The sequence below is a fragment of the Ananas comosus genome, linkage group 19 (assembly GCF_001540865.1).
Source record: "Ananas comosus cultivar F153 linkage group 19, ASM154086v1, whole genome shotgun sequence".
In the NCBI taxonomy this organism is placed as follows: domain Eukaryota; kingdom Viridiplantae; phylum Streptophyta; class Magnoliopsida; order Poales; family Bromeliaceae; genus Ananas; species Ananas comosus.
The window spans coordinates 2,638,023-2,662,247 of NC_033639.1; the positions used below are offsets into that span (position 1 = coordinate 2,638,023).

Genomic DNA, 24,225 nt, shown 5'->3' on the forward strand with positions numbered 1-24,225 from the left:
ATGGTATGGACATTATGAGTTCACAGTTATGCCGTTCGGGTTTACTAACGCCCCGGCAGCTTTTATGCATTTAATGAACCGTGTGTTTAAGCCTTATCTAGACAGGTTCGTCGTGGTGTTCATCGACGACATTTTGATCTATTCCCGAAGTGATGCAGATCACGAGGAACATTTGAGGCTAGTACTTCAAGTGCTTCAGGAAAGGAAACTCTATAGCAAATTAAAAAAGTGTGAGTTTTGGCTTAGAGAGGTGGCATTTTTGGGTCACTTGATTTTCGGATTGGGTATAGCTGTGGATCCGAGAAAAATCGAAGCTATCAAGGATTGGCCGAGGCTGACGAGTGTTACCGAGATACGGAGTTTTATTGGTTTGGCCGGCTACTACCGACGGTTTGTTGAGGGATTTGCAAAGTTATCTACTCCCCTCACGAGGCTCACGCAAAAAGGCGTTAAGTTCATCTGGAATGATGCATGCGAAAGAAGCTTTCAAGAGTTGAAGCAGAGATTGACGACTGCCCCGATCCTGACCTTGCCAATTGCTGGAGCAGGGTATGTGATTTGAGTACAATTAGCTTTTGCCAAGTTAATTGTTATTATGAATATAGACATTAGTAAAGATGCCTTGATGTGTTGTAGCTTGTAAGGTGATCAAAGCACATTTATAATCACGTGAGTTGTTGGTAACAAGTGATGACTGTGATGAATTATTTTCCTCCATCGTTTTATCTCCTCAACAAGAAGGGTCCATATTTAGGCTGAGCCTTTTATGGTGTTCCTCTCCTATTTGTTGCACCTGCTCTAATTTTGTTTATATGCTTCACATTTGCCGTATACACATAATTTGTGTATCCTGTTCCTTCCGTGCACTCTTCTCCATTTTGGTTACTGCTGCCTATGAGGATGGCTCCAATCCTGTTGAGTGTGTCGACCTATTAACATTTTAAAGTAATCAATGTAATCTATTGTAGCACACAGTGGGCTGGTCTTTTCTTATGATGAAACTATTGCTCTTTTATAATTTACACAATAATTCCTTATGAGGCTTTTTTCTTACATATTTTGGTCACTACATCTCCTACTAGCCTCTGCCTTTTTGCAAGATAGCTAATACGTAAACACTTTGTTAGCTCCCAGTATGATAGTATTGTGGGGAACACTCAAGTCCTTTTAATAGTGTTTCTAGGAATAACATTCTTGTGGAAAATGGTCCATCTGATAAATATTGGGCAAGCTTACATCTTACTATATTTTTGGATATTCTAGTTCATCTGAGAATTTCGCCACTTAAATTGTATGTGTTCATTCTTGTTGCTGCTAGGAAGGGAACTGGAAGATTCTGGAGTTTTAAATCCATCACTGAAATCTCGAGGTAATTCTTGGGGTTTACACAGGCCCCTTGTTTGCCCAGATGGTGCCGTTGTTGCTTATGCTTGGAAGCGTCAACTTGCTGGCCAAGCTGGTGCTTCTGCTGTTGACAGAACCAGGTAGAATACTAGCTCGTATGTGAGTTTTGCTTGAACTATTGAAGAGCTTGGCTTTATACGTTTCGGGAAATAAATTTTATGCTTGAAAATTTCATTAACAACCACTATTTCACTTTCCATTATATGAGCATAACTTGTGATAAACTATGCTTGTGGTTTGCCAGAAATTTAAACTCTTCCATGCAGGTAAAGTTATGCAAGTATTGAAAATTTGACTCTTATATTTACTAATATAAAGCTTGGCCTTCTCACATTAATTCACTGAGTTGTTTGATTTTTTTCTGTAGTTTTTTCTTTTTAAGAATATTATTTTAAGCCATCAAATTCTTAAATTTGAAGGTTTTAGATGTGCTGTGACTACTAAAATGTAGGAAAACAACTAGTGTGTTTTCTGGAGCCAAAGTTATCGGCCATCAATTTGATCTCCAGTATGAGTCTAAAAATTGGATACTTATGGAAATAGTGGGAAGTTGTCTATGACTTCTGTAGTTGGGATGGCTTTCTTGTAGGTTGAATTCTGTCTATGTTGATTAAAAGATAGGTTTTGCTTATCTAGGCTGACTCGGATGTGGTCATTCCTCATGTGTAGACAATAAATGTATAAAAGCATTGTTGGCTTAAAGGGGCCAGCATCCTGCCTTGTGGTAGGAGGTTAGGTTGGGTCGAGTCTCGTTCGAAATGATAGGAGGTCGGATTGGGCCCAGTCATGTTCGAAGTGGTGGGCGGCTGGTTGGACCGAGTCACAATCGAGACCCGTGGGTGTCTCTACACTTTAAGTGAATTGGTTACGTCTATCTAATAGCTCTGGCTTTTGGGATTAATGGTTAGTGCCAATGATCCAGCAAGCATTTCACAGATGGAACTTTTCAGCTTACTAATTGTTGTCGTTGTCTATTTCAGTCAGCTCATTATGCATGCGCAACTTCTTGTGATGACAATATTGACTAGATTTCAGTGCAGGGGAAATTTTATTTTTGTATGCCAGCCTCAAGAACTTCACTTTTCTAACTGAGTATTGATATTCAAATGATATTTCCTTTCTTCATGAATAACCACGCAGTAAAGTAATTATGCAGCCAAGCAATATAAAACCATGAATGCTTGTCATTTTCTTACATAATAATAGCATTAAAAGCTATTGCTTTACTTTACAATAAAACTCAAGTATTTTTCTACAAGTATCATGTTTGGTTGAATATGGTAGACAAATCCCTGCTTCAAATGGAGAGCATCCCATTGTAATTGCTGATTTCTTGCACCATTGCTCCTTTCAAAACATAAGCAGGGAAGGAGAAGCAATTAGAGTAACATATCAAACAGTAATGGATCTACTTTTGCATTTATCATTTCCAGGTTAGCTCTCAAAGCATTCACTGACCCAAAAAGGCGGTTCTTCCCTCACCTAGAAGATGACCTGCTCAACCACCACGGAGAGTCTGGCATTGCCAAGAGACTCTGTAGCTCCCAGGTATTGCCAATGAGTAAAGAGCTTGTGGAAGGAAAAACATTGGCTTATATTCTTAAGAATTTGGAACATGAAGTACCCAATATTAGAATCCTGACGTATCAGCCCGTGATTGGTAGAAAAGAGCTTCCCTATTGTCATCTTCTGTTGATGAGAACCTTGTGGATCCATCTAAGGAGCAAAACTTGCATAATTGGAAAAAGCTAAGATCTGCTTCAGTTGATCAAATTGCTGTTATTGAGTTGTTGATGCCTTCTATCTTCAGAGCTGTAGTGTCACTGCATCTGGCAGGATCTGTAAACCCTGATGCTGTAGCATTTTTCTCTCCGAATGAGGTACCTTCTATTCTCGATTGGTTTTCAGATTGTCAAAAATACCTTTTTCCAGCATTGCCTTTGAAACTATTATATGTTGTCTCCTACGGTGCAACATATCCAGTATTTTCCTGAACATACTGATATCACTTGCTTTTCGTTTGCCGCTATAATGACATTCTTAAGAAAAAAGAGCTTTACAGACATCAAATCCTTTGCTGACTTGTTTTTATTAAAAAAAAGGATAATTTTTATTAGAAGAAAGGATGACTTGTTTTACATGTTATTGTACGTTATCTTACATCGTAATCATTGCTATATGCAATTTCACATTTTATTTTCAAAGCTCTAGTACTCTACAATTTTTAGTTATCATTTGTATGATATGATGTGATGAGCTGTGTTTTATTTGGCTCATCTTCTTGGTGGGTCTGAGATGAACAAGTCTTCAAACATCAACCTGTCATCTTCTTTTGTTAGCTCATTTTGAAGACGATGTGGCGATCTGCGTTTGTTCGTTTTCTTGACACAACACACCCCCCCCCCTCCTTTTTTTTTTTCCTTCTGCTGTACACTTTGGCCATCTATTTTCCATTGAATATTTAGTACACTATTTTCTAGTTTCTAACAGGAATCTTTTGCTAGGGAGGTGATTACATTCATTCAAGAGGCTTATCGGTGCATCATGTATTTAGGCTTGTCACGGTAAATGCTATTCTACTCTTCTATTATGTTGACTACCTATTCTGCTGTTTGTCAGCTATGTGGACCTCAAAGTTATTTCTTTGCTGATGCGCAATGGACACAGAGAATGAATGTTAAGTTGCATTGACATTTCATTCTTCTTTATTTGTTAGTAAAAGACAGTTTAAGTTACCGTTTTGATTTAGTTTACATGCATTTAATTTTTGTTTTGCTGGAACATGCTGATAAGGCATTGCAGTATTATCTTAGTGTGGATCCTAATAATTCACTTCCTTTACTTTTGGTAGGTTATTATGTCAAAATCATTCACTTCCTCTACTTTTGGTATGTTATTATATCGAAATCATTCTTGTTAGATTCATCTCTCACGTATAAAACTAACATATTAGTTTGTTCTAAACAATATCATAAAAGTGCATAATATTGTTCTGTACTTTTGCTAATTTGTTTGTCTGTTATTCGTCTTCTTTGCTGTTGGTGTGCATGAAAAGACCTAATTTTATAGTGCAGATTCGTAAATATGCTTTTGTTTTTGTTTCTAGTTAAATAAAGTGAATACTAATAATATTTAACTTTTTCTGCAGTGCTGGATCTGCAGCTATCAAACCTTATTTGCAAAGGTTTGCAGGTATCGGTAGGGTTCCTTTTTGATAGCATTTTTGTTATGCAATGGTGTATGGATAAGAAATTTTATTTGTATTGCAGTAAATGCGGGCGTCTTCTAATGATGGACAAGATGCTTGCTTTCCTTTTGCCACCTGTTCACCGTCCATACTTTCAAACTTCATCAGCTGAGGGCCAGAGTTCTGATCTTACAAAAGCATATCATATCGGGTGCTCTTCTGAAGAAATCTGATACATATTTTGCCAATTTGTCCGCTCATATTTCAACTATTTTGTGGCCGAACGGTTTCCAAGTTGTTGAGGTAGTATACTTCAAACTAACTGGCAATATTCTTTTCCTTTTGAGCTTCTTCTAGCAATTTTTCATGTTTTGTTAAAAGTTCTTATTTACTGAATTTGATTGGATTATTGTTACCCTTTGCCATCTTCTCTTCTTTTTCATAATATTATGTCCTCAAAGACTTAGCAGTTTACCTTGGTAGTGTTTGGCCGTTGTTACAAAAGTTTGTCTGAGTTTGTGCAGTATCTGTTTTCTTTAAAAGATCAACTCACTTTTTTTCTTACTGTTTAAGTTTTATGTATTTCCTTGAAAGTCAGCAGAAATTTTGCTATATGGTGTGAAACTATTTACTTTAAGATGCCTTCAACTTCTACTACTCGATTGAGTATATCATTTTCTGCCACTTTTACGGCAGGATAAGATAAGTCCTTTTTCTTCCTCGAAGCATCTAAACTTTTGTTGTGAAATTAAACGCATACTTTCTTCAGTAGAAGGATCTCATAGCGATTGCTTACCTTCTATTTATGTTCCTCTTGAGACCTCCGGCACCAATGATGCTTATCTCTGCTCATTGCTTGGTTATCATAATGCAATACATTGGTAGAGGAAGAAATAGATATCATCATTTCAATTACTTAGTTTAGCTTTAGAAGTGAAGATTTCAGTCTTATTGGAAAGTTGTCTTCTCTCAGAGAGTTGAGAGCATTTGAGTTGGTTTTATTTGGCTGTCGTCATGTTAATTTGAGATCGTAAGTCTTTGTTGATACTTTTGTGTTTTTCTTTGTCTTGCATTGTCAAACTTGGCACTTTTTTGCCTTTTTGCTGTTTGCCTAGGAATCCAACATATAAAACACATGGCTTAGGTGGTAATTTTTGTTACAAAGGCACCAATCGTGCCACAACAGTTATACTATGTCATATTCTTAATGCACAACTGTTATACTATTATATATTGACCAACTTTACAAAACATAATTTTGATGATGGCTTTGTAGAGTGGCTAGAAACAGATCATCCAACTAACGCTTTGTTTCTCACTCAGATTTAATTTGCAAATAAAAAATTCTCTCTATTGACTGGTATCCATCTCTGATCATTGAAAAGTCTTCGAAAATTCAAATTGAAGTTATTATTACTAGTATTGCTATTTATGGGGCATAGTGGAACATAAAAGTTGCAACCATTTTCCTGGTTGGTGGTTAGCAAGCATTTGTTCAATAATTGTACGGAGTGTTTTGTTGTTATTGTTTAATTCATTTGCAAAAGAATGGCTACCAACTTATTTGCAAGTTATTTCATATTCCTCATGATTTGCCTGTTTATTAAAACATTGATTTCTTTCTTTAGCAGCTTCAGGGTCGATTTCCGTGTTGGGGACCTCGATGGCTTTTTTCGACAGGTTATCGAAAGAACGGTTGGACTATATTAGGCCATTTATCTCCCTTTCCACTTTTATTTGATGTGGTATTAATCTGCATTTGGTCCGCACTGGCTCCACAACTGTCCAGGGGATCTCTTTAATTCTTGAAAGAGGTGAGATAATGAAGAAGTGTGGACATCTCATCCAATTAGATAAGGAATCTAGTGTTGTGTTAACTTATCTGTAGCGACAAAAGTTCTTAGAAAAATTTGCTAATGAACATATTGGGGGAGGAAGTTTATTTAGGTACTGTTTGTGGTAACTGAATAGGATCATCTCAAGTCGTAAAGTTGGAACAGATTAAATGTAAGTATTGTGGTTGAGTAGCTGTGACATTTTCGTTTACTGAAATATATTGTATTAGTGGATTACCATGATTTATAATTGCGTGACAACTGCTGTGGCATTTTGTGTTGAAAATATGTTGCTTGATTTGAACAAACAATATATGCTTAAACTATATGCTTATTACATGGATGCGTGCATCTATAAATTATGAAAACACCCTGTGTACTTTCCCTAGTGTCATACTCAACCCCCCTACAATGTTAATTAATTGTTGCGTAGATATCTCACATTCTACATTTTCTTGAATGGATGCTAAAGCGTTGGATGACTCTTAGAGCGTGTTTGGTTCGCACTATAAAAAATTACTAGCAATAAAAAAATGTCTGAGAATCTTATTCCTATTTATCCTATTATTCAGCATGTGGTATTCCTATGTTTGGTTCGCACGGTCATATTATTTAGTCATGTTATTTAATATTAAAAAAAATATACAATTAATTAATTAATTATTAATTAATTTAATTTAGATAATGCTATTAAGAATTTCAATATTTTTTTAGAAAAAAGGGAAAGAGAACATAGACTAGAGAGAGAGAGCATAATTAAAGAAATAGGAAAAGAAATAGAGTCGAGGTTAGAGAGAGAGAGAGAGTTGAGATTTTAGAAAAAGATGGGGAGAGAGAGCTTAGTTTAGAGAGAGAAAAAGAGTTGAAGTTTAGAGAGAAAAAGATAAGCTCAGAGAGAGATATGAGGTTAGAGTGTAAAGAAAAAAAAATATCAACTAGCGGGCAGATAGGAAGAAAGAAAGAGATTAGACATTTTATGATTACTCCAATCCATTAATATGAGGATACCCACCATCTCTCAAGGGAATGAGATTAGTACTTTAGGATGAATCTCATTCTCAAGTAAATCAAATATTACCAACTAGATTACTTAGTGCGTTTAGCCAAACACCGTCATATTTTTTTATTCCTATTATATTACTAGTAATCTTAAAAAGATAGCGCGAACCAAACGCACCCTAAAGTTTTTGTTACAACAGTCACACCTTTGTATGTTCAATAAGCAATTTGCACCATTGGTTCCTAAAAAATTAAACGGGTTGTACTTCGTCTATAAACTTAATTTTATTTATCCAATTAGGGTAATTAAGCTATTGGAATGATTGTGTTGAGCCAGTTAGGCACGAACAGCTGGCACACCGGGTCCATATCCGTAAGACGGCTAAAACGGTAGACCCAGAGTACACCGGACGCATACGAGCCGCACTGGACCGAGGAGTTATAGCAACCGCAAGCAGTTACGAGCGGTTCCGATCGGCCGAAAGTGGTCCTACGAATCAGGAGATAGTGGCTGATCGTGCATGAGCAATAACTAACGCAAGGGCGGTTCTATAAATAGGCAGACGATACCCTGAAAAAGGGTCTTCGCCCCTGCGCACAAAAGACCACCTTTATTTTCCTGCATCTTTCTATTCTCGCATTTACTGCTTTCCCTAGGAGTAGTTCCTGTAATTTAGCATACTCGGAGTCTGTCTGCCCTACGGGCATCACTCCCTTGTTCTCATACTCGGAGTCTGTCTGCCCTACGGGCATCACTCCCCTGTTCCCATACTTGGAGTCTGTCTGCCCTACGGGCATCACTCCCCTGTTCTTGCACTTTTCCCATTTGCTATTCAATAGAAAGTCATTTTCGGCTCTTCCTGCCGATCAGATCTCAAGTTGTTTAGCCATTCGGCTCATCTCTTAGTCGAATTCTAGGCTTCCCCTCTCCATTCGGCTCATCCTGCCAAAGCGAATTTACTGTGGAGGTTTTCGAACCCGGCTGAGTCGATCCCTCATCGGCCGAATCGCTTGATCCGTCGTGGGCGCAAACTTCGAGGGTCATATTTCGTAGCCGTCTCGCATCTCGATGCTCTTCCCGAGGAGAATACTTGACTAGGTCAAAGGTCGGGAAATTTCGGCACCAACAAATTTTTGGCACGCCCGGTGGGACTCATTTTTTGAGGTAAATCTGCATTCTATATAAAACATGGCTGATGATAACGCCATAAATCTTCGTAATAGGGCTATTCCCAGAAATTCTGGGAGTGAACAGCCCAGCAATTCGGAAAATAATGTAGAGCGCCAAGCGGTTTTACCTGTTGAGGGTGAGACTAGTGGTCAATCTGGCCAACGGGAGCCTAGCTTGACCCAAGCACTTGGCCAAATGGCTCGGGTCCTTCAAACTTTGGACCAAAATAGTCATGCAAGTACCGCACGACTGGATGCCGTTTTGGCCGCAATCACGGCCTCTGACGAGAACATAGCCCGAATATGGCAATTGTTAGCTCAGAATGAACAGCCGATAGCAAGCCTACAAGCGCCTGTGATAACGCCAGTGTTACAGAATCCAGTAACACCGGTAGTTGGGCAGCCCCAATACCAAGGGGCACAGTATCAAGCGGCTTATAGACCGGCTGTTGGTAACGCCGGTCAACAGCCGGAAGTGGCTTGGGGGTTACCTCCACCCCCTCCAGTTGCAGCCTACCAACCCCCAAATGTAGGGGCTAGGGGGCAGGCTTTGAATGTGCAAGGGATTAATCCCTTAGCACAAAATCTCGGTGCACAACAACCACCGAACCCGGTACCAGCGCAAGTTCCCATCCAAGGAGTTAACAATGAGATATATACGCAAATAGAAGAGGCCATCCGAAACATTTTCGGAGTAGGCACAAGGCGGGCAATGAGGTGTTAGTTATATGCCCTATAAGCCAATCTTGTCATAACTTAAAGGGTTAATATCAGTGTACTTTTCTTTTATAATTAAATCTGGCATTCTTTATTCATATTATTGCCAAATGCATATTTATGAATCGCCCATAGAATTAATAGTAGAAGAATTAACTTTCTAAGAAGTTAGAAATTTGAGACATATATTCTTCTGTAATTAATTCTTAAATGCTCCTGATCATAGGATTATCACGAAGGCGGTGGTAAATCCAGATAGATCAGTGTGTGCTGTACTTCCCTTATGGGATGATGAGTCTCAAGTCATTAGTGTGGTGACACTAGAGTAAGCATACGGGTGAATGTTGGAGAACAATTTCACTGAGCGTGACCAACTATAAACAATCACATGGATGTCTACTCACTCGTCAGTGAATTGTTCCATACTGTAGTAGTGTGAGTGATCCTTTGACCTGAGGCACTACGGTTATCTTGCGTGTGGGTTATTGTAGTTTGACTGTGTAAATACTTATACCCTAATCATGGGTTAAGTCAACACATGTTGGCTGCAGTGGGTCATACGTGGAGGTAGGTGTGTGTCAAGATGGAATCTATCACCCTCGGTAGAGAGGTAATTGTCCTATACTATCTGTTTTACAAGATATAAAATTCCTTGGCTAAGGCAGTATGATTTTATGGAAAAGAGTTTCCATATTGTTAATCAAACGAGACATATGATTGAGTAATGGGGTTTGACGAGTAATCCATAACCTCGGCTCAATCAGGACAAGTGATAGAAGGATTTTATCACGTGGTAACTACACCTAGAGGTTCCGTCTATTATTAATTCTACTTGGATTGCCGCGATATACTGCTAGGTGTCACTCGTGGATTGTGGGACCCATGAGAGTAATTAAAATAGTTAATTACACTCAGTTGGGAGAGCCAAAAATGTTTTGGTCCATCGAGAAGAGTTCCGATGGTGACATTAAAAGAGTTTACTATCACATCTCACTACCAGGTAGAATTGAACCTATGTGGTCACACACAATAAAGGCTGCGTGTGATCTAGTGCTTGGAGAATTAATAGAGACTATTTTGCTAAAGTTGTAAAGCAAGAATTTATTTGCTAAGGTGGTTAGCAGAAACTCTAACTTGCAAAAGATGAAAATTGTATGGAGTGACCTAATACTAAATTTGATTTAGTATGAGAGCTTATGTGCAATAGTTGCAACAACTTATGAAGTGATAGCTCTCTCTCTCTTTTAATTAATCCTTGTATTAATATGTTGGGAGGTGAAGACGAGTAGGGAGAAAAGAAAGAGAATGAAACCGTGCATAATAATTGTACTATTAATGGAAAAGAAAAGAGAACGCTCCTTTTCTTTTCTTCTCTTTGCCTCCATGCATATTAATTGAGAGGAGTTAATTTTCCTAATGCACGTTTCATTCTCTCCGTTCTTTCTCTCCTCTCCAAACAAAGAGAAACTTTAATTGTAGTGTAATTATAGTGAAATGAACGTCTCATTATGAGAACGCTCCTCTACCTCTATCTCGTCTCTCTACATTTGGCTTCACCTTTAAATAGAGCATCTCCCAATAACGAAAATATAGGTGATTTGAAGTAGAATAAAAACAAAGAGAGAAAGCTTTTCAACTATATAGAGCTCTCTTTTTATCATAAGAGAGTGGTCTCCAATATTAATTAGTCTCTATAGTTAATTCTCTTCAAATTGCTAGCACAATTGTAAGGATTGAGACTTTTGCAGTGTAGCTAAACTCTCAGTTGACGATGTTTTTGTGTGTAATTTAATTACAAAAGCACTCGTCAAGTTTCGGGCGAAATCGAGTTAAAACGGAAATTCTACGCGATTTCCAAGTTTCACTTAAAGTGAATAGTAACTCGATTTTTCGGAGAAGCCGCAGTGAGAAGTTGGCTTCTGGCTCGTACCGGACTCTGTTCATAGCAGTCCAATAGCTCGTTTCGACCGGGTCAGTTGTTCTGGAACTAATGACGCTGACGGATTTTGAGTTTGACGCACGGATTTCGAGAAAATCCAAAAATACATATTCTATATGTATTTCGGTGTGTTTTCTTCTCTTGAAAGGAAGGTTGGATTTTGTCGTGAATCCGTGGTCGATCAAGACGAAACGAAATCGTAGCTTTGTTGTCTCCGTGGTGCTGATCGCACCGGTGCAATCCGTTCGCAAATCTGACGGACGGATCTGCGGAGATCGCGCATTGATCGAGGAGAGGTCTGTAGTGGCAAAATGGTATTTTCGCGAAAGTCGCGACATTTTATGTACCGTTTTGCGTGAGATCGCACGTGGAGGGGCGTTCATGCGTTTTAGTCGTTCGGTGAAGGGCTCGGATTGAAATTCCGATGTTTGGTGGATCTTTTTGCAAGTTGCGCCTCGGTATTTATAGTTGCTCTTAGGGTTTGCTACTAGAAACCCTAACCCTAGCCTTGCCCTAGCCCAGCCGCCTCCCTCTCCTTCCCCTGCACCTGCTGCACGCGCCCAGGCCGCCGCCGACTGAGCCCCGGCCGGCCAACCGCCGCGGCAGCCACCTACTTCTCTCTCCCTCCCTCTCTTTCTCTCTCCTTCTCTCCTTTCGGGTTGTGAGGAGACCCGAGACCGCCGCCACTTTCGGACCCTCCCTCGGTGGCACCCCGTGCTCCGGCGACGTTCCCCGCCGACCGCCGCCGTCGCCTGCGCCGCCGCAGCCGCCCCGGGCCGCTTCTGCCAGCCAGGCCAAGCTCTGGCCGAGACCACCTTGCGACCTCCCTCCTGCGCCGCCACCGCCTGGATACCTCTCCCGCCGACTTCCCCGTGCCCGGGCACCCCTTCCCGCCGGTCGCCGCCGCCCCAGCGTGCCGCCGCCGCCGCCTCGGCCGGCTGCAGCCGCCCAGCCGAGCCCAGGCCGAGAGCTGCTTGCGACCTCTTCCTCGCGTCGCCACCGCTCTGGGCCGCCCCTGTGGCACCTCCCCCGACCTCCTGCAACCCGCATCCGCCGTCCCGGAGCTCCCCGGCCGCCGCCGTGGCCGCAGCAACTCCTGGAACCCGAGCCGATCTCGTGCGGGCTCGGTTTGCTCCGCCGCTGCCGCCGCCGCTTCCAGCCGCTACCTGAGGTCCGGTCGACTTGTGCGTACCCAGTGTTCCGACGCGTCAGTGACAGGTGGGTGCTTCGAGCTGGTAGTCGATGAGAGCGTTTCACTTCCTTCTCCTGTTTTTCTATTCCTGTATTTAGTCTCTACATGTCATTGCTTGTTATCGTTTGGTTATCGCACCCCTTGATTGCATTGTATAGTTGTGGATAGACATGTAGAGCAGGTTGCATTTGTATTTCAGTATCTCTGTGGACCTTGGGTCCAGGCAACACATCGACTCTCTTGTCGTGTGTTTCGATCTGGTTGATCGAGGTTCGGCGTTGTACGCCCTAGCATCTATTTCAGTTCGGCGTTGTACGCCCTAGCTTCTATTTCAGTTTGGCATTGTACGCCCTCGTGGTTGGCTTCGGCCTAGGCACCGGCTTCAGCCGGGTTTATTTTTGTTTGAGCATATCAGCATGACTTAGTCACGGCACTTGGGGGTATTCATGACACCGGATCGGTTTGGCCACCGATCGGAGGTGTACTTATCCGGATAGGTCGTCCTGCGGGGCGGATGGATCAGGTCGGCGCAGTTAGTGACAGGTAGCGCTTGAGGTCTGCGGACCGATACAGCAGGCACAGATTGGGTACAGTTTCTGGTTCAGTACATTGAGGCATTCCTTGCATTATTTTCTATACAGTAGCAGGTTTATTTATTGCTTCCTATTTATCTGTTGTAGCTACTGTAGTTCTATTTCATTTCAGCTTACATATATACTTGTTTATCTATCTCCTTTGGTTTCCGGTGATTACGACTTGCCTTCGTGGCTCTGTCGTACCCACTGAGAAAACCATGGTTGCGGTTTCTCACCCCCCCTTTTCCCCCCAGGTGACAGAGACGAGGAGTTGGATTTTGGGCTCGACGAGAGGACGATCTAGCTAGACAGCAGTAGCGTCCGTCACCCTGGTTATTTCTTTCCCACACTTAGTAGTTTTCTTAATAATGGTTCAGTTAGCTGATCTTATGTATGCTTGAATGTATGTGAACTGTGGTGTTGGTTTTCCTCGTATGTATGAGATTGGAGTTTTCGATCGGTGGTTTTGGTTCTGTGGAGATTTGGTTTTCTTGTAGTTATGCATCGTGGTTTTCTACCCCTCGAGGTAGTCGGTTTTCAAAATAGAGTTTCCGTGTGGGAAACAGTTTTAAAAAGGTTTTCGAATGGTTTTTATGAATGAATGAATTAGAGTTTAAAAACAAAAGCTTCCGTGTGGGGAGCACTTTTAAATAGGATGTTTGTTGTATTGTGCATTGCATCATCCAGCGCCTAAGGAGTGCTTAGAGGCATGCATCATTCTAAGGATTGTTAGCTGTATGGAAATGCATATCATGCCTTGGTTGTTGATTGGTAAATGTAGGTTGTGGTTGAGATCCTGTTGTATCGTTGGTACGCCGTGCAAATACAAAGGAGACTCTGTCCGAGTGGACAGAGGAACTTTGTATTTGTGGCGGGTCTGTACGTCGCGTGGGCCAGGTTAAAAAAAAAAAAAAAAATGGCACGTTTTCCGCAACTCTGTTTTCAAAATGGCTTTTAAAATCGGCCGCGGGGCGTGACAACAATTTTGAGGATTAATTTTTCTCCACATTAATACAAGAAATCACGAAAGGAGTTTCGAGATTACACTGTGATTGTGTGAAGCACAGATCCTGGAGCAGCCTTGTGTGGATACACGTAGAGGCCGAACACTTGTGCGGCTCAAAGGACCAGAAGTTCAGATCCAAATCAACTGTGAAATAATTTCGGTAATTTGCACAGGTTGAAATTCGAACCCTTCTTCTAATTAGATTAGAATAATAATTTTTGTGTGTCACACGAGATGATCTTGGTACATATATATACTAATATCATAAATGTTATGATATTAAAGAATACATGATTGGATCATATTTTATAAATAAAAAAAAAATTTATTTCTGCTGCATTAAATGCATAAATGCACATATAGATGCATACATTTCCTTACATGAGACCTGTAAGGATGCCGGAATCAGAGTTTGCCAAAATGGCATTTAATGGCATGCATTTTAAGATCAAAGATCATTTTGAGAATAAGTTCTTTCCAAATCTTTTTGATTTGGGAGTTCGAGTTGCTCAATACGAGCAATTTCGAAAAGGGAATAATGAAGATTGGCCTAGATGGAGCCGAAACAAGGACTGGAATAAAGGGAAAGAAAAAAATATTTCTTTCTTTGAAGAGTCCTCAACTCATGAAGAGCCGAATTCATCTAAAGAGGCAGAAGATTCGGCTGATGATGCCGAAATCTGTGCTGCCGAGATAGTGAGGAATAGTCAACCGTACAAATGTGCTTTGCTAAAACCTGCTAAATCAAGAGAAGCAAAAGCACAAATATCAGCATTTAGTTATTCGTTTGATATAGCAAAGACCGATCTTATTTTTTATCGGTTGTTAAAGGATGGGCGAATTAAACTACAGGAAGGTCAAATCATACCTTCTGTAGACGAATTAAAACGCAGAAGATATTGTAAGTGGCACCATTCATGGAGCCATAAGACTAGTGAGTGTACTGCCTTCAAAAGGCAGATTCAAAAAGAAATAAATGAGGGTCGGCTTATTTTTGCGGACCAAGAAAATAGAGATATGGAAATTGATAAAAATCCTTTTCCGTCACAGGTCAACACCGTGAACATGAAAGGGAAAGGAAAAGTGACTGCGAAAAGGCAGATCCAAGAAGAAATAGAAGAGGGTCGGCTCATATTGGCCAACCAAGAAAACAAAAATAAAATAATTAACAAAAATTCATTTCCATTTCAGGTCAATATGGTGAATATTAAAGGAAAAGAAGTTTTGGACAAGGAGACCGCTGACAACGTGGCCTATGCCAAAAAACATCTTCGGCTATGCATCAAGTGCAAGATTGAAATGATGAAAAAAGATTGGGAAGCTATCGTGAATGCCAAGAAAAGGGGGAACGAATGGAATGAACTAATGGCGTTCCCTGAGGATTGGGATGACATTCCCGATGGCGAAGACCAAGAAGAAGAAGGCTCGGATGTAGCCTCTAATGACACTGAACCGGAAGTAGATTCGGTTCAACGCAAGAAAGATATGCTGATGCAAAAGATTCTGCATGATTACTACAACAACAGGCGTGGAGAACGTCATGGCCGATGGGACTACCAGGATAGACCATTCGGCTCCAAGCACAGGTTCCCTGGATATCGGCCACACTGGCAACAGCAAACCAGGCCGAGACCAGAACCGGAATTTGAAGGAATGACCAAGGGAGACATAGAATTCCTCGGTCGGAGGCTAGTCAACGAACTCGGCATTCAGCCTTGGCCGAGACCATGGGAAAGAAGAGAAATTCTAAAAAATCATTTAAGAACGGTAAAAGTACCGGCAAACATGCCAGTGGATGAATAGCACGAAGTCAAAGTTAAACCATCGGCCAAATGGCAAGAGCCGATGTTAACAAAAACCCAAAAGCGTCGGCAGCAGAGGATGCAGGCCGAGGCACGTCAACATTATGAAGAAGCGAAAGGGATGAGGCTCAATGTGTGGAGGCGCCCTGATGAGCAGTCACACCCTTTTCACCCAATGAAAAATGACCATGAGGCAGGCGGATCATCGCCTATTCCTCGGATGAAGTCGAAGGTAGAACGGCCAACTGAGGCCGAGTTAGAAAAAAAAATGACCAGGAGGGAGTTAGAAGATAAAATAGCTTCCCTCGAGACGATGATCAAGAAAGAAAGATGGCCTCCTAAAGAGAGGGAGATCCGTATGGAGAGCGACTCTTCAGCCGAAACGGCTAAGGAGTCAAAAGAGAAGAAACAGAGAATCAAAGAAAAATCGGCTGATGAATCACCGACCGAGGTGAATATGGTGTACGCTCTGCCTCAATCTTTCAAAGTAGAGTTTGTTGAGTACGAGGAATTCAGAGAAGAAGAAGAAAATGGGCTTACAGTAGCCCAATTGCAGCTAGAGGATGTTCGACAGGCCGATGCAGTGGTTTTTGAGAAACCATCGGCCATGTAGACGAGGTTCATAAGGCCTCTTTTTATAAAAGCCTTAATAGAAGGCTGGCCGGTAGGCCGAGTTATGGTAGACGGCGGCGCTATGGTCAATATAATGCCTACTTCTTTTTTCAAGAAGTTGGGCAAAGATGAAGACGAATTGAAGCCCACAGATTCAATCATGACCGATTTCACAGGAAACGGTCAACAAGCTCGAGGAGTGCTCACCACCGAACTCACGGTAGGTTCAAAAACTTTAAAAACTGCGTTTTTTGTAGTGGATGCAGATAGCCACTACAATTTGCTATTGGGAAGAGATTGGATACACTCGAATGAGTGCGTACCCTCTACACTCCACGGGAAATTGTTCCAGTGGATAAGAGACAAGGTAGAAGAAGTCCGGGCCGAAGGACGGCCTCAAATGATAGATGTCAACATGGAGGACATCGGCCACACCAATTGGGCCGATGCTGATCCAGATCAGATTTCGTTCGTAAGAGTAACGGAGGAGGGGATTCAATTAATTTTCTCCAAAGATATCAGTGCTATGGTGGCTGATGAAGAGCCACCTAAATGGTTAAAATGGAGTTCCAAAAATCAAGAATAGAGGCTAGGTATAAGCCTCTACAGGACGAGCCGATCAATAAGATCGGCTATGAGGATGATTCGGCTGCTATAGCCGATGTGTTAGCACCTGACAATTCGGCCAATAAGGCCGAGGAAGCCATAAAAGATTCGGCTCATAAAGCCAAGGAAGAAAGTCAAATGAAATCGGTCATGGAGACTGATAAATCATATGAGATGAATAGGCAAACAGCGAAAATGAAGCTAGAAGAATCGCCTATTAAAGTCGACGAGAAAAAGCTGGAGACCCAGGATTTTTTGATAGAGGTAAACCTGGGGTCCTATGAAGACAACAGGCCGACGTTTATAAGTTCCAAGCTGTCGGCTAAGCAACAGGAAGAATTGAAGAAACTGTTGAAGGAATACAAGGACTGCTTCGCCTGGAGCTATGAAGAAATGCCAGGTCTAAGCCGAGAGATCGTAGAACATCGGCTGCCCATCAAAAAAGGGTTCAAGCCTTTTAGACAACCGGCTCGTAGGTTTGAGCCGAGTATTGTACTTCAAATTAAAAATGAAATTGAAAATCTTTTAAAGGCCGGATTTATTAGAGCGGCCCGTTATGTTGATTGGGTGTCTAATATAGTTCCAGTGCGTAAAAAGAATGGCAAACTTAGAGTTTGTATTGATTTTAGGAACTTGAATTTAGCTACACCTAAAGATGAATATCCAATGCCAATAGCCGATATGTTAGTAGATTCGGCTGCAGGTAATAAAATCCTGTCCTTTATGGATGGACATGTTGGTTATAACCAAATTTACATTGCTGAGGGAGACGTGGCTAAAACGGCTTTTAGATGCCCCGGTTCAATTGGAACCTTTGAATGGGTTGTTATGCCGTTCGGCTTAAAAAATGCCGGAGCTACTTACCAGAGAGCAATGAATTTTATTTTTCATGATTTAATCGGCAAAAAGTTGGAAGTATATATCGATGATATAGTTGTAAAATCCCAATCGCAAGCCGAACATTGGAGTGATTTGAAACTCGCCCTTGAGAGAATGAGAAAATATAATTTAAAAATGAACCTTTTGAAATGCGCTTTTAGAGTTTCTGCAGAAAACTTTTTGGGATTTTTAGTGCATAAGAAAGGGATCGAAATTGATAAAAATAAGGCGAGAGCAATATTAGAATTACCGCCACCCAAGTGCAAAAAGGAGCTACAAAGTTTGCTGGGAAAGATTAATTATCTTCGGCGGTTTATATCTAATTTAGCCGGAAGGATCGGGGTTTTTACTCCATTACTTCGGCTGAAAGATAAAGAAGAATTCGTTTGGACAGAAGAACAGCAGGAGGCATTTGAAAATATAAAAAGATACTTATCAAATCCTCCAGTATTGGTACCTCCGAAGATAAATCAGCCGATGAAATTATATATATTGGCTGCAGAAGAAAATTTGGGATGCTTGTTAGCTCAAGAAAATGAAGAAAAGGAAGAACAAGCCATTTATTATCTGAGCCGACGTCTTTTAGATACTGAAAAAAGGTATTAGGCTATTGAAAAGCTATGTTTGGCTTTATATTATTCATGTGCGAAATTAAGATATTATATTCTACCAACTGAAGTATCGGTAATATGTAAGACCGACTTGGTAAAATATATGTTATCTAAACCAGTATTAAGGGGGTGGATCGGAAAGTGGATATTAGCTTTATCCGAGTTTTCTCTTAATTATGTTCCCGCCAAAGCTGTTAAAGGTCAGGTTATAGCCGACTTTCTGGCTGATCACCCATGCGTAGAGATTGAGGAGCCGAAACAAAGTTTAATCGGCTGTCAGCATTGGGTGTTGTATTCTGATGGTTCAAAAACAACCGAATCTGCAGGAGCAAGGATAGTGATACAGTCTCCTGAAGGTCATGTTTGTCAATTTGCGTTTGAATTAGATTTTGGTTGCTCTAACAACCAAGCCGAATATGAGGCCTTGATAATCGGCCTTGAGATATTGCAAGAATTGAAAGCAAAGTCAATCAAAGTCATCGGTGATTCACAGTTAGTAATCAAGCAGGTTAACGGGGAATACCGATGTGAGAATCCGAATTTGCAAAATTATTTGAAGAAGACAATAGAATTATTATGCAATTTCGGGGAAGCCGAATTTGAACATTTGAGCAGACAGGAAAATGAAAAGGCAAATGAATTGGCCCAATCGGCTTCAGGATACAGAGAGCCGAAGTCAGAGTTAATAGTAATACAGAGGAGATTACTACCTTCGGTTCATATACAAGAACCGATTATAGCTCCTATAGAAGTAAAAGATGATTAGAGGAAGTCATTGATCAAATATTTGGAGGATCCTAATATAAGGGTCGATTATAATATTCGAAGAAGAACTCTCGGATATTGTTTGTTAGATGGTCAACTTTACAAAAGAACAGCCGAAGAAGTTCTATTAAACTGCTTAGGGCCTGAAGAAGCTCTATTAGTAATGGGAGAAACACATGAAGGAATATGTGGAACCCATTTAGCAGGAAAAAAGTTAAGATGGACAATTCGGCACCTAGGATATTATTGGTCGACTATGCATCAAGATTGCATAGAGTATGCCAAGGATTGCCAAGAATGTCAATTTCATGGCTCGATACAGAGGGTTCCTGCCTCTGAGATGTATGCCATAATTAAACCGTGGCCTTTCCGAGGATAGGCCATGGATTTAATTGGAGAAATTCAGCAGAATTCCTCGGCTGGTCACAAGTTTCTAATAGTAGCCATCGATTATTTTACTAAGTATGTGGAAGCCAAACCCACTCTGTTGGTTACTCAAAAAGAAATTATCGATTTTGTAGAAGATCATATAATTCATCGCTTTGGAATTCCCGAGACAGTCACAACCGATCAAGGGACAATGTTCACAGGAGGGCAGTTCGTTCGGTTCATCAAGTCTCGAAAGATAAAGTTGCTTCATTCCTCGCCTTATTATGCACAAGCGAATGGACAAGTAGAAGCAGCAAATAAGATAATTATCAACCTTATGAAGCGACATATCGGAAAGTACCCGAGAAAGTGGAATGAAAAGCTTTCCGAAGTATTATGGGCATGTCGAACTTCAATGAAAACGGCAACAGGGATGACACCATTCCAATTAGTTTATGGCCATGAGGCCGTAATTCCAGCTGAGATAACAGATACTCGGTTGATAGCTTTAGACAATTTGCAAGCATACCAAAGCCGAGTACGTAGTGCATATAATAAGAAAGTTCGATCGAAGACGTTTGTCGTCGGTGATTTAGTACTTCGGCTGATTTTTCCAATCGGTCAGAAAAACCGAATGTATCGGAAATGGTCCCCAAATTGGGAAGGACCATTCTAGATTAGCCGAATCACAAGAGGAAATGCATATTATTTGCAAAACAGGGATGGGTCAGAAAGTGAAAAACCAATCAACGGAAAATATTTAAATAAATATTACCCATCCATGTGGGAACACAGTCAAAATCAGAGTTAGAATATTACAAGCCGAATCAAGATAATAAGTCTTTGAGTTGGTTCCATTCGGCTATAAGGTTGGCTTGGGCGTCTTCGGCAGCTTTTCGTCGACGCTTCATCAAAGGATGCACCTTATAGAGCTGAGAAAGCTCTTCCTGAATTTTCTTTCCTTCTGCTTTTTTAGCCTTTAATTGGCTCTGCAATTGAAGCCGACGCTCAGAGGTTTGGGCTAAAGTCGATTCGGCTGCTGCTAACTCGTCTCTAAGGGCTGAAATCCGCTGTTGTAAAGCCGATTCTTGATCGGCTAAAGTCTGATCCTCATGATTTACTTCAGAGATAGGGTCAGCTATTTCAGGGATATTCTTCTTAAAGTGATCAACGCGACGAAAATGTTGATCTAAAGATAAGAGATCAGCACCCAAAGATTGTTGCCGAGCCAAAAAAGAAGAAAGTTGAAATGACAAAGTCTCTACAAAACATCTAATCCTAGAAGTAATATCTGTTTGTTCGGCCAAGTCGATTAAGAGAGCGTACAACCGATCAAGTAGCTCTGGATTTTGAGCCAAACAAGGAGGACCATTGCATATATTCTAAGACATTCATCAAATTTATGTTGAGTGTCTGATGAGATGATAGTCGAAGAATCATCTCCCTCATTGGAACTGGGACTCGATACCAATAAAGAATGAAGAGTAGCAGTTAGAGAATCCTAAGGAGCAGAAGAAGAAGTCCCATGAATCGGAGGAGGAGGTACGGTACTTGTTTCTCTAGAGCCTTGCGCTTCTCCAGGACCTTGTGGGACAGGTATATCTGCTATGTCATCTCTCGTAATTAAAGTTGGGGCAAAAGGAGGTGATATGATTTCACCTGGTAATGGCATCGTGCTCGCCTTTGCAACAGAGGTCTTTTTTTCCATGCCTCGTTTCTTTTCAAGACGTGCTTCCTGGCGAAGCTGTCTATCCATTTGCGCCTTCAAAGAAGAAGCAAAACGAGCTCTTGAATTATTTACGGGAGAAGATTGTTTTATTAAAAAGAATGATAAACGAGTTGAGAAAATAATATGGGGTAAAGTAACTAATCAGGTATACATACCTCAATCTCAATAGGCTCATCGAGAGCGGAGTCTTGTTTGGAAACATCAACCGAAGGTGTTTCTTCGGGAATAGGAACTGGAGGCGTTCCTTCGGTTTTTTTCTCTAAAACATCAGCCGAAGCAATACCTTCGGCAGGTGTAGAATAAGACCTTTTAGCAACTGACTTACGCCATTTTGAGGGCGGCGGAGGAGTAAATTGGGCGGTCTCAATCGGTCTTTTTTCTGAAGCTGGGACCGATGAAGAAACTGGAGTAGACTGCAGAAAAGAAAGAAAATAAGCATTTGGAATATCGAAAGAAATCTGAAATAGAAACGAATACATTACTAAAGAAAGAGGCCTGACCTCAGAAGTCTCTTCTATTTCTTCTCTTGGTGATGGGACAGGAGGATCAGCCGAAGCAACTGGATGAATAGTTCTTCAGAAAGCCCGAAGAAGAGAAAGGTCAAGAGTACGGTCCGTAAAATGGTCCCAGATAGTAGCATAACCAGCAAGAGCGATTCCTGTGTAGTTCGGCCTGAAGCTCACTAATTTAAAGAATCGACGAAGACGATTCCCCATAGCTGAAATCTTGTCAGCTTCGGCTATACTTTTAGTGGGGAGGGGATGATCGGCCATATTAGTTGTAAAAAATTTAGATGGTGCGGGAATCGGCTGAACAAACCCGAACTGACGGGCCACGTATTGAGGAGAATAAACTTCAGTGCTCGGTAATAGTTTGGAGCGCGATTTCAACCCCACATGAAGATCCCTTGGAGCCAAATAAGAGTACCAGACCTCTGAGTATTCACTAGCACGAGAAGAGGCCAATTCATCTCGGATGGCTTCAAATCGGGCAAGGAACCAGGAAGGACCGGTAAGACGGTCAGCAAAGGGAGCCCAAGAAATAGCCGATTCAGGACTCGGCTCATAAAAAGTTTAAAATAAGTAAGAAAGTTAGAGGGTTGACCCATAGTCATCGGCTGGGGACAGCCGAGAGCTAACCCATAAGAATCGAATTGAGCAGCCGAGGTCGGATTAAAAGGAAATTGGCACAAAGCGGGAATATAAAATTGTAAAAATATTTGAAGAAACTAGAAATCACCGCAGCCAGAACTAATGGCAATACCATCTCTAGAAGGTAATATTTTAATAGAATCAAAAATTTCTCTATAGACAAAGGCAAGAAAGTAAGGTCCTAGAGCTAATCTATCGCCGTTAGACAAACCAACGGCGATTGGAACAAAGTCTCTATTAATTTTCTGTGAACGGGTACAGAAAAGATTATGGCATAACCAATAAAGGAGAAATGTCGTATGTTCGTTCTTAGTAACAAGAGCAGGGGATTCACCTGCGAATTTGCGGATGAACTTGGAATAAGCCAAGTCATTGAGGTCCAAACGGTCTTCAAAATCAGATACGCCGTCAGGATTATAAGACATGGAAACAAAAACGCCATGAGGGCGCAAGCCAGTAATGGCGGCCACGTCAAAAAGAGTAGGGGTAAGAGGTCCTCTTTTAAAAAGAAAAATATTAGAAGTGGGGGACCAAAAACACAGAGCGGCGGCTAGAAGAAGATTATCGGCAATAGGAGGATGCCGAGACAATTGAATAGCTTCGTATATGCCAACCTCTCGCCAAAAGTCACCAAAGGCGGCTTCTACTCGATCTAACCAGGTCAAATACGCCTCTGAAGTACTTGGCCAACTTCGAAGACTCTTCCCTGTTGAAGCAGAGGAATACCAGGACTGAAGGTGAATAGCTTTTCTCATGAAGAGACCGTCGCTAGAAAAGGGCGAGTCGATAGGGGTTGGCACTTCTGTAAGAGAATGACCCAAAATAAACCTAGAGGGGTCTAAGTCGACAAAGGGTTTAAGTATAATATAATCCATGAATGGATGAGAAAGAAGAGGAGGAACCAAAGACATTGTTCAAAAGAAGAGAAGAGCCCAGAGAGTCGGTTACGAAAAGCAAAGAAGAATGAAGGAGACGAAGAAAAGGTTTTAGTGAAGGAGACGAGGAAAAGAAATAAGAATTAGAAGAGACAGAAAGAAGGGGAAGCTTGGGGAAGAAGAAAAGGCCGTCGTATCGAACTGCCGCATCGATTACGAGTCCCAAGGTCGGCTATAATGATGAATAGACAACGACAATTAAGAGGATTTATTCAATGCCGCACATGAGACAAAAGTAGAGAATACGATCAGGGCCGTAAAGAAGAAAATAAACGGCTTAGATTAAACCGTATAAAAAATCATGGGTGCAGAATACGTCAGAGAATTTGAATTTGATTGGACCGAGAAATACGCCTCGAATCAAGCTCGCTTTCGGCAACAGAAAATTGTTTGAAATGAAAAAGGTAACGCCAGCTACCGAAGCATCGCTTCGAAAACTGGCGAGGGGGCAATTATTGAGCCAGTTAGGCACGAACAGCTGGCACGCCGGGTCCATATCCATAAGACGGCTAAAACGGTAGACCCAGAGTACACCGGACGCACACGAGCCGCACTGGACCGAGAAGTTATAGCAACCGCAAGCAGTTACGAGTGATTCCAATTAGCCGAAGGTGGTCCTACAAATCAGGAGATAGTGGCTGATCGTGCAAAAGCAATAACTAACGCAAGGGCGGTTCTATAAATAGGCAGACGATACCCTGAAAAAGGGTCTTCGCCCCTGCGCACAAAAGACCACATTTAT

At 41.3% G+C, this 24,225-nt stretch overlaps 1 protein-coding gene across 1 annotated transcript; it reads left to right on the plus strand.

The window, feature by feature from the left end:
* On the plus strand, nucleotides 1,294-6,667 carry LOC109725240 (mediator of RNA polymerase II transcription subunit 27-like). Its single transcript, XM_020254350.1, is given in 8 exon segments — nucleotides 1,294-1,484; nucleotides 2,838-3,049; nucleotides 3,052-3,284; nucleotides 3,909-3,968; nucleotides 4,183-4,251; nucleotides 4,553-4,596; nucleotides 4,674-4,894; nucleotides 6,223-6,667. Coding segments are annotated over 7 exon segments (960 nt in total). The 3' UTR covers nucleotides 4,825-4,894; nucleotides 6,223-6,667.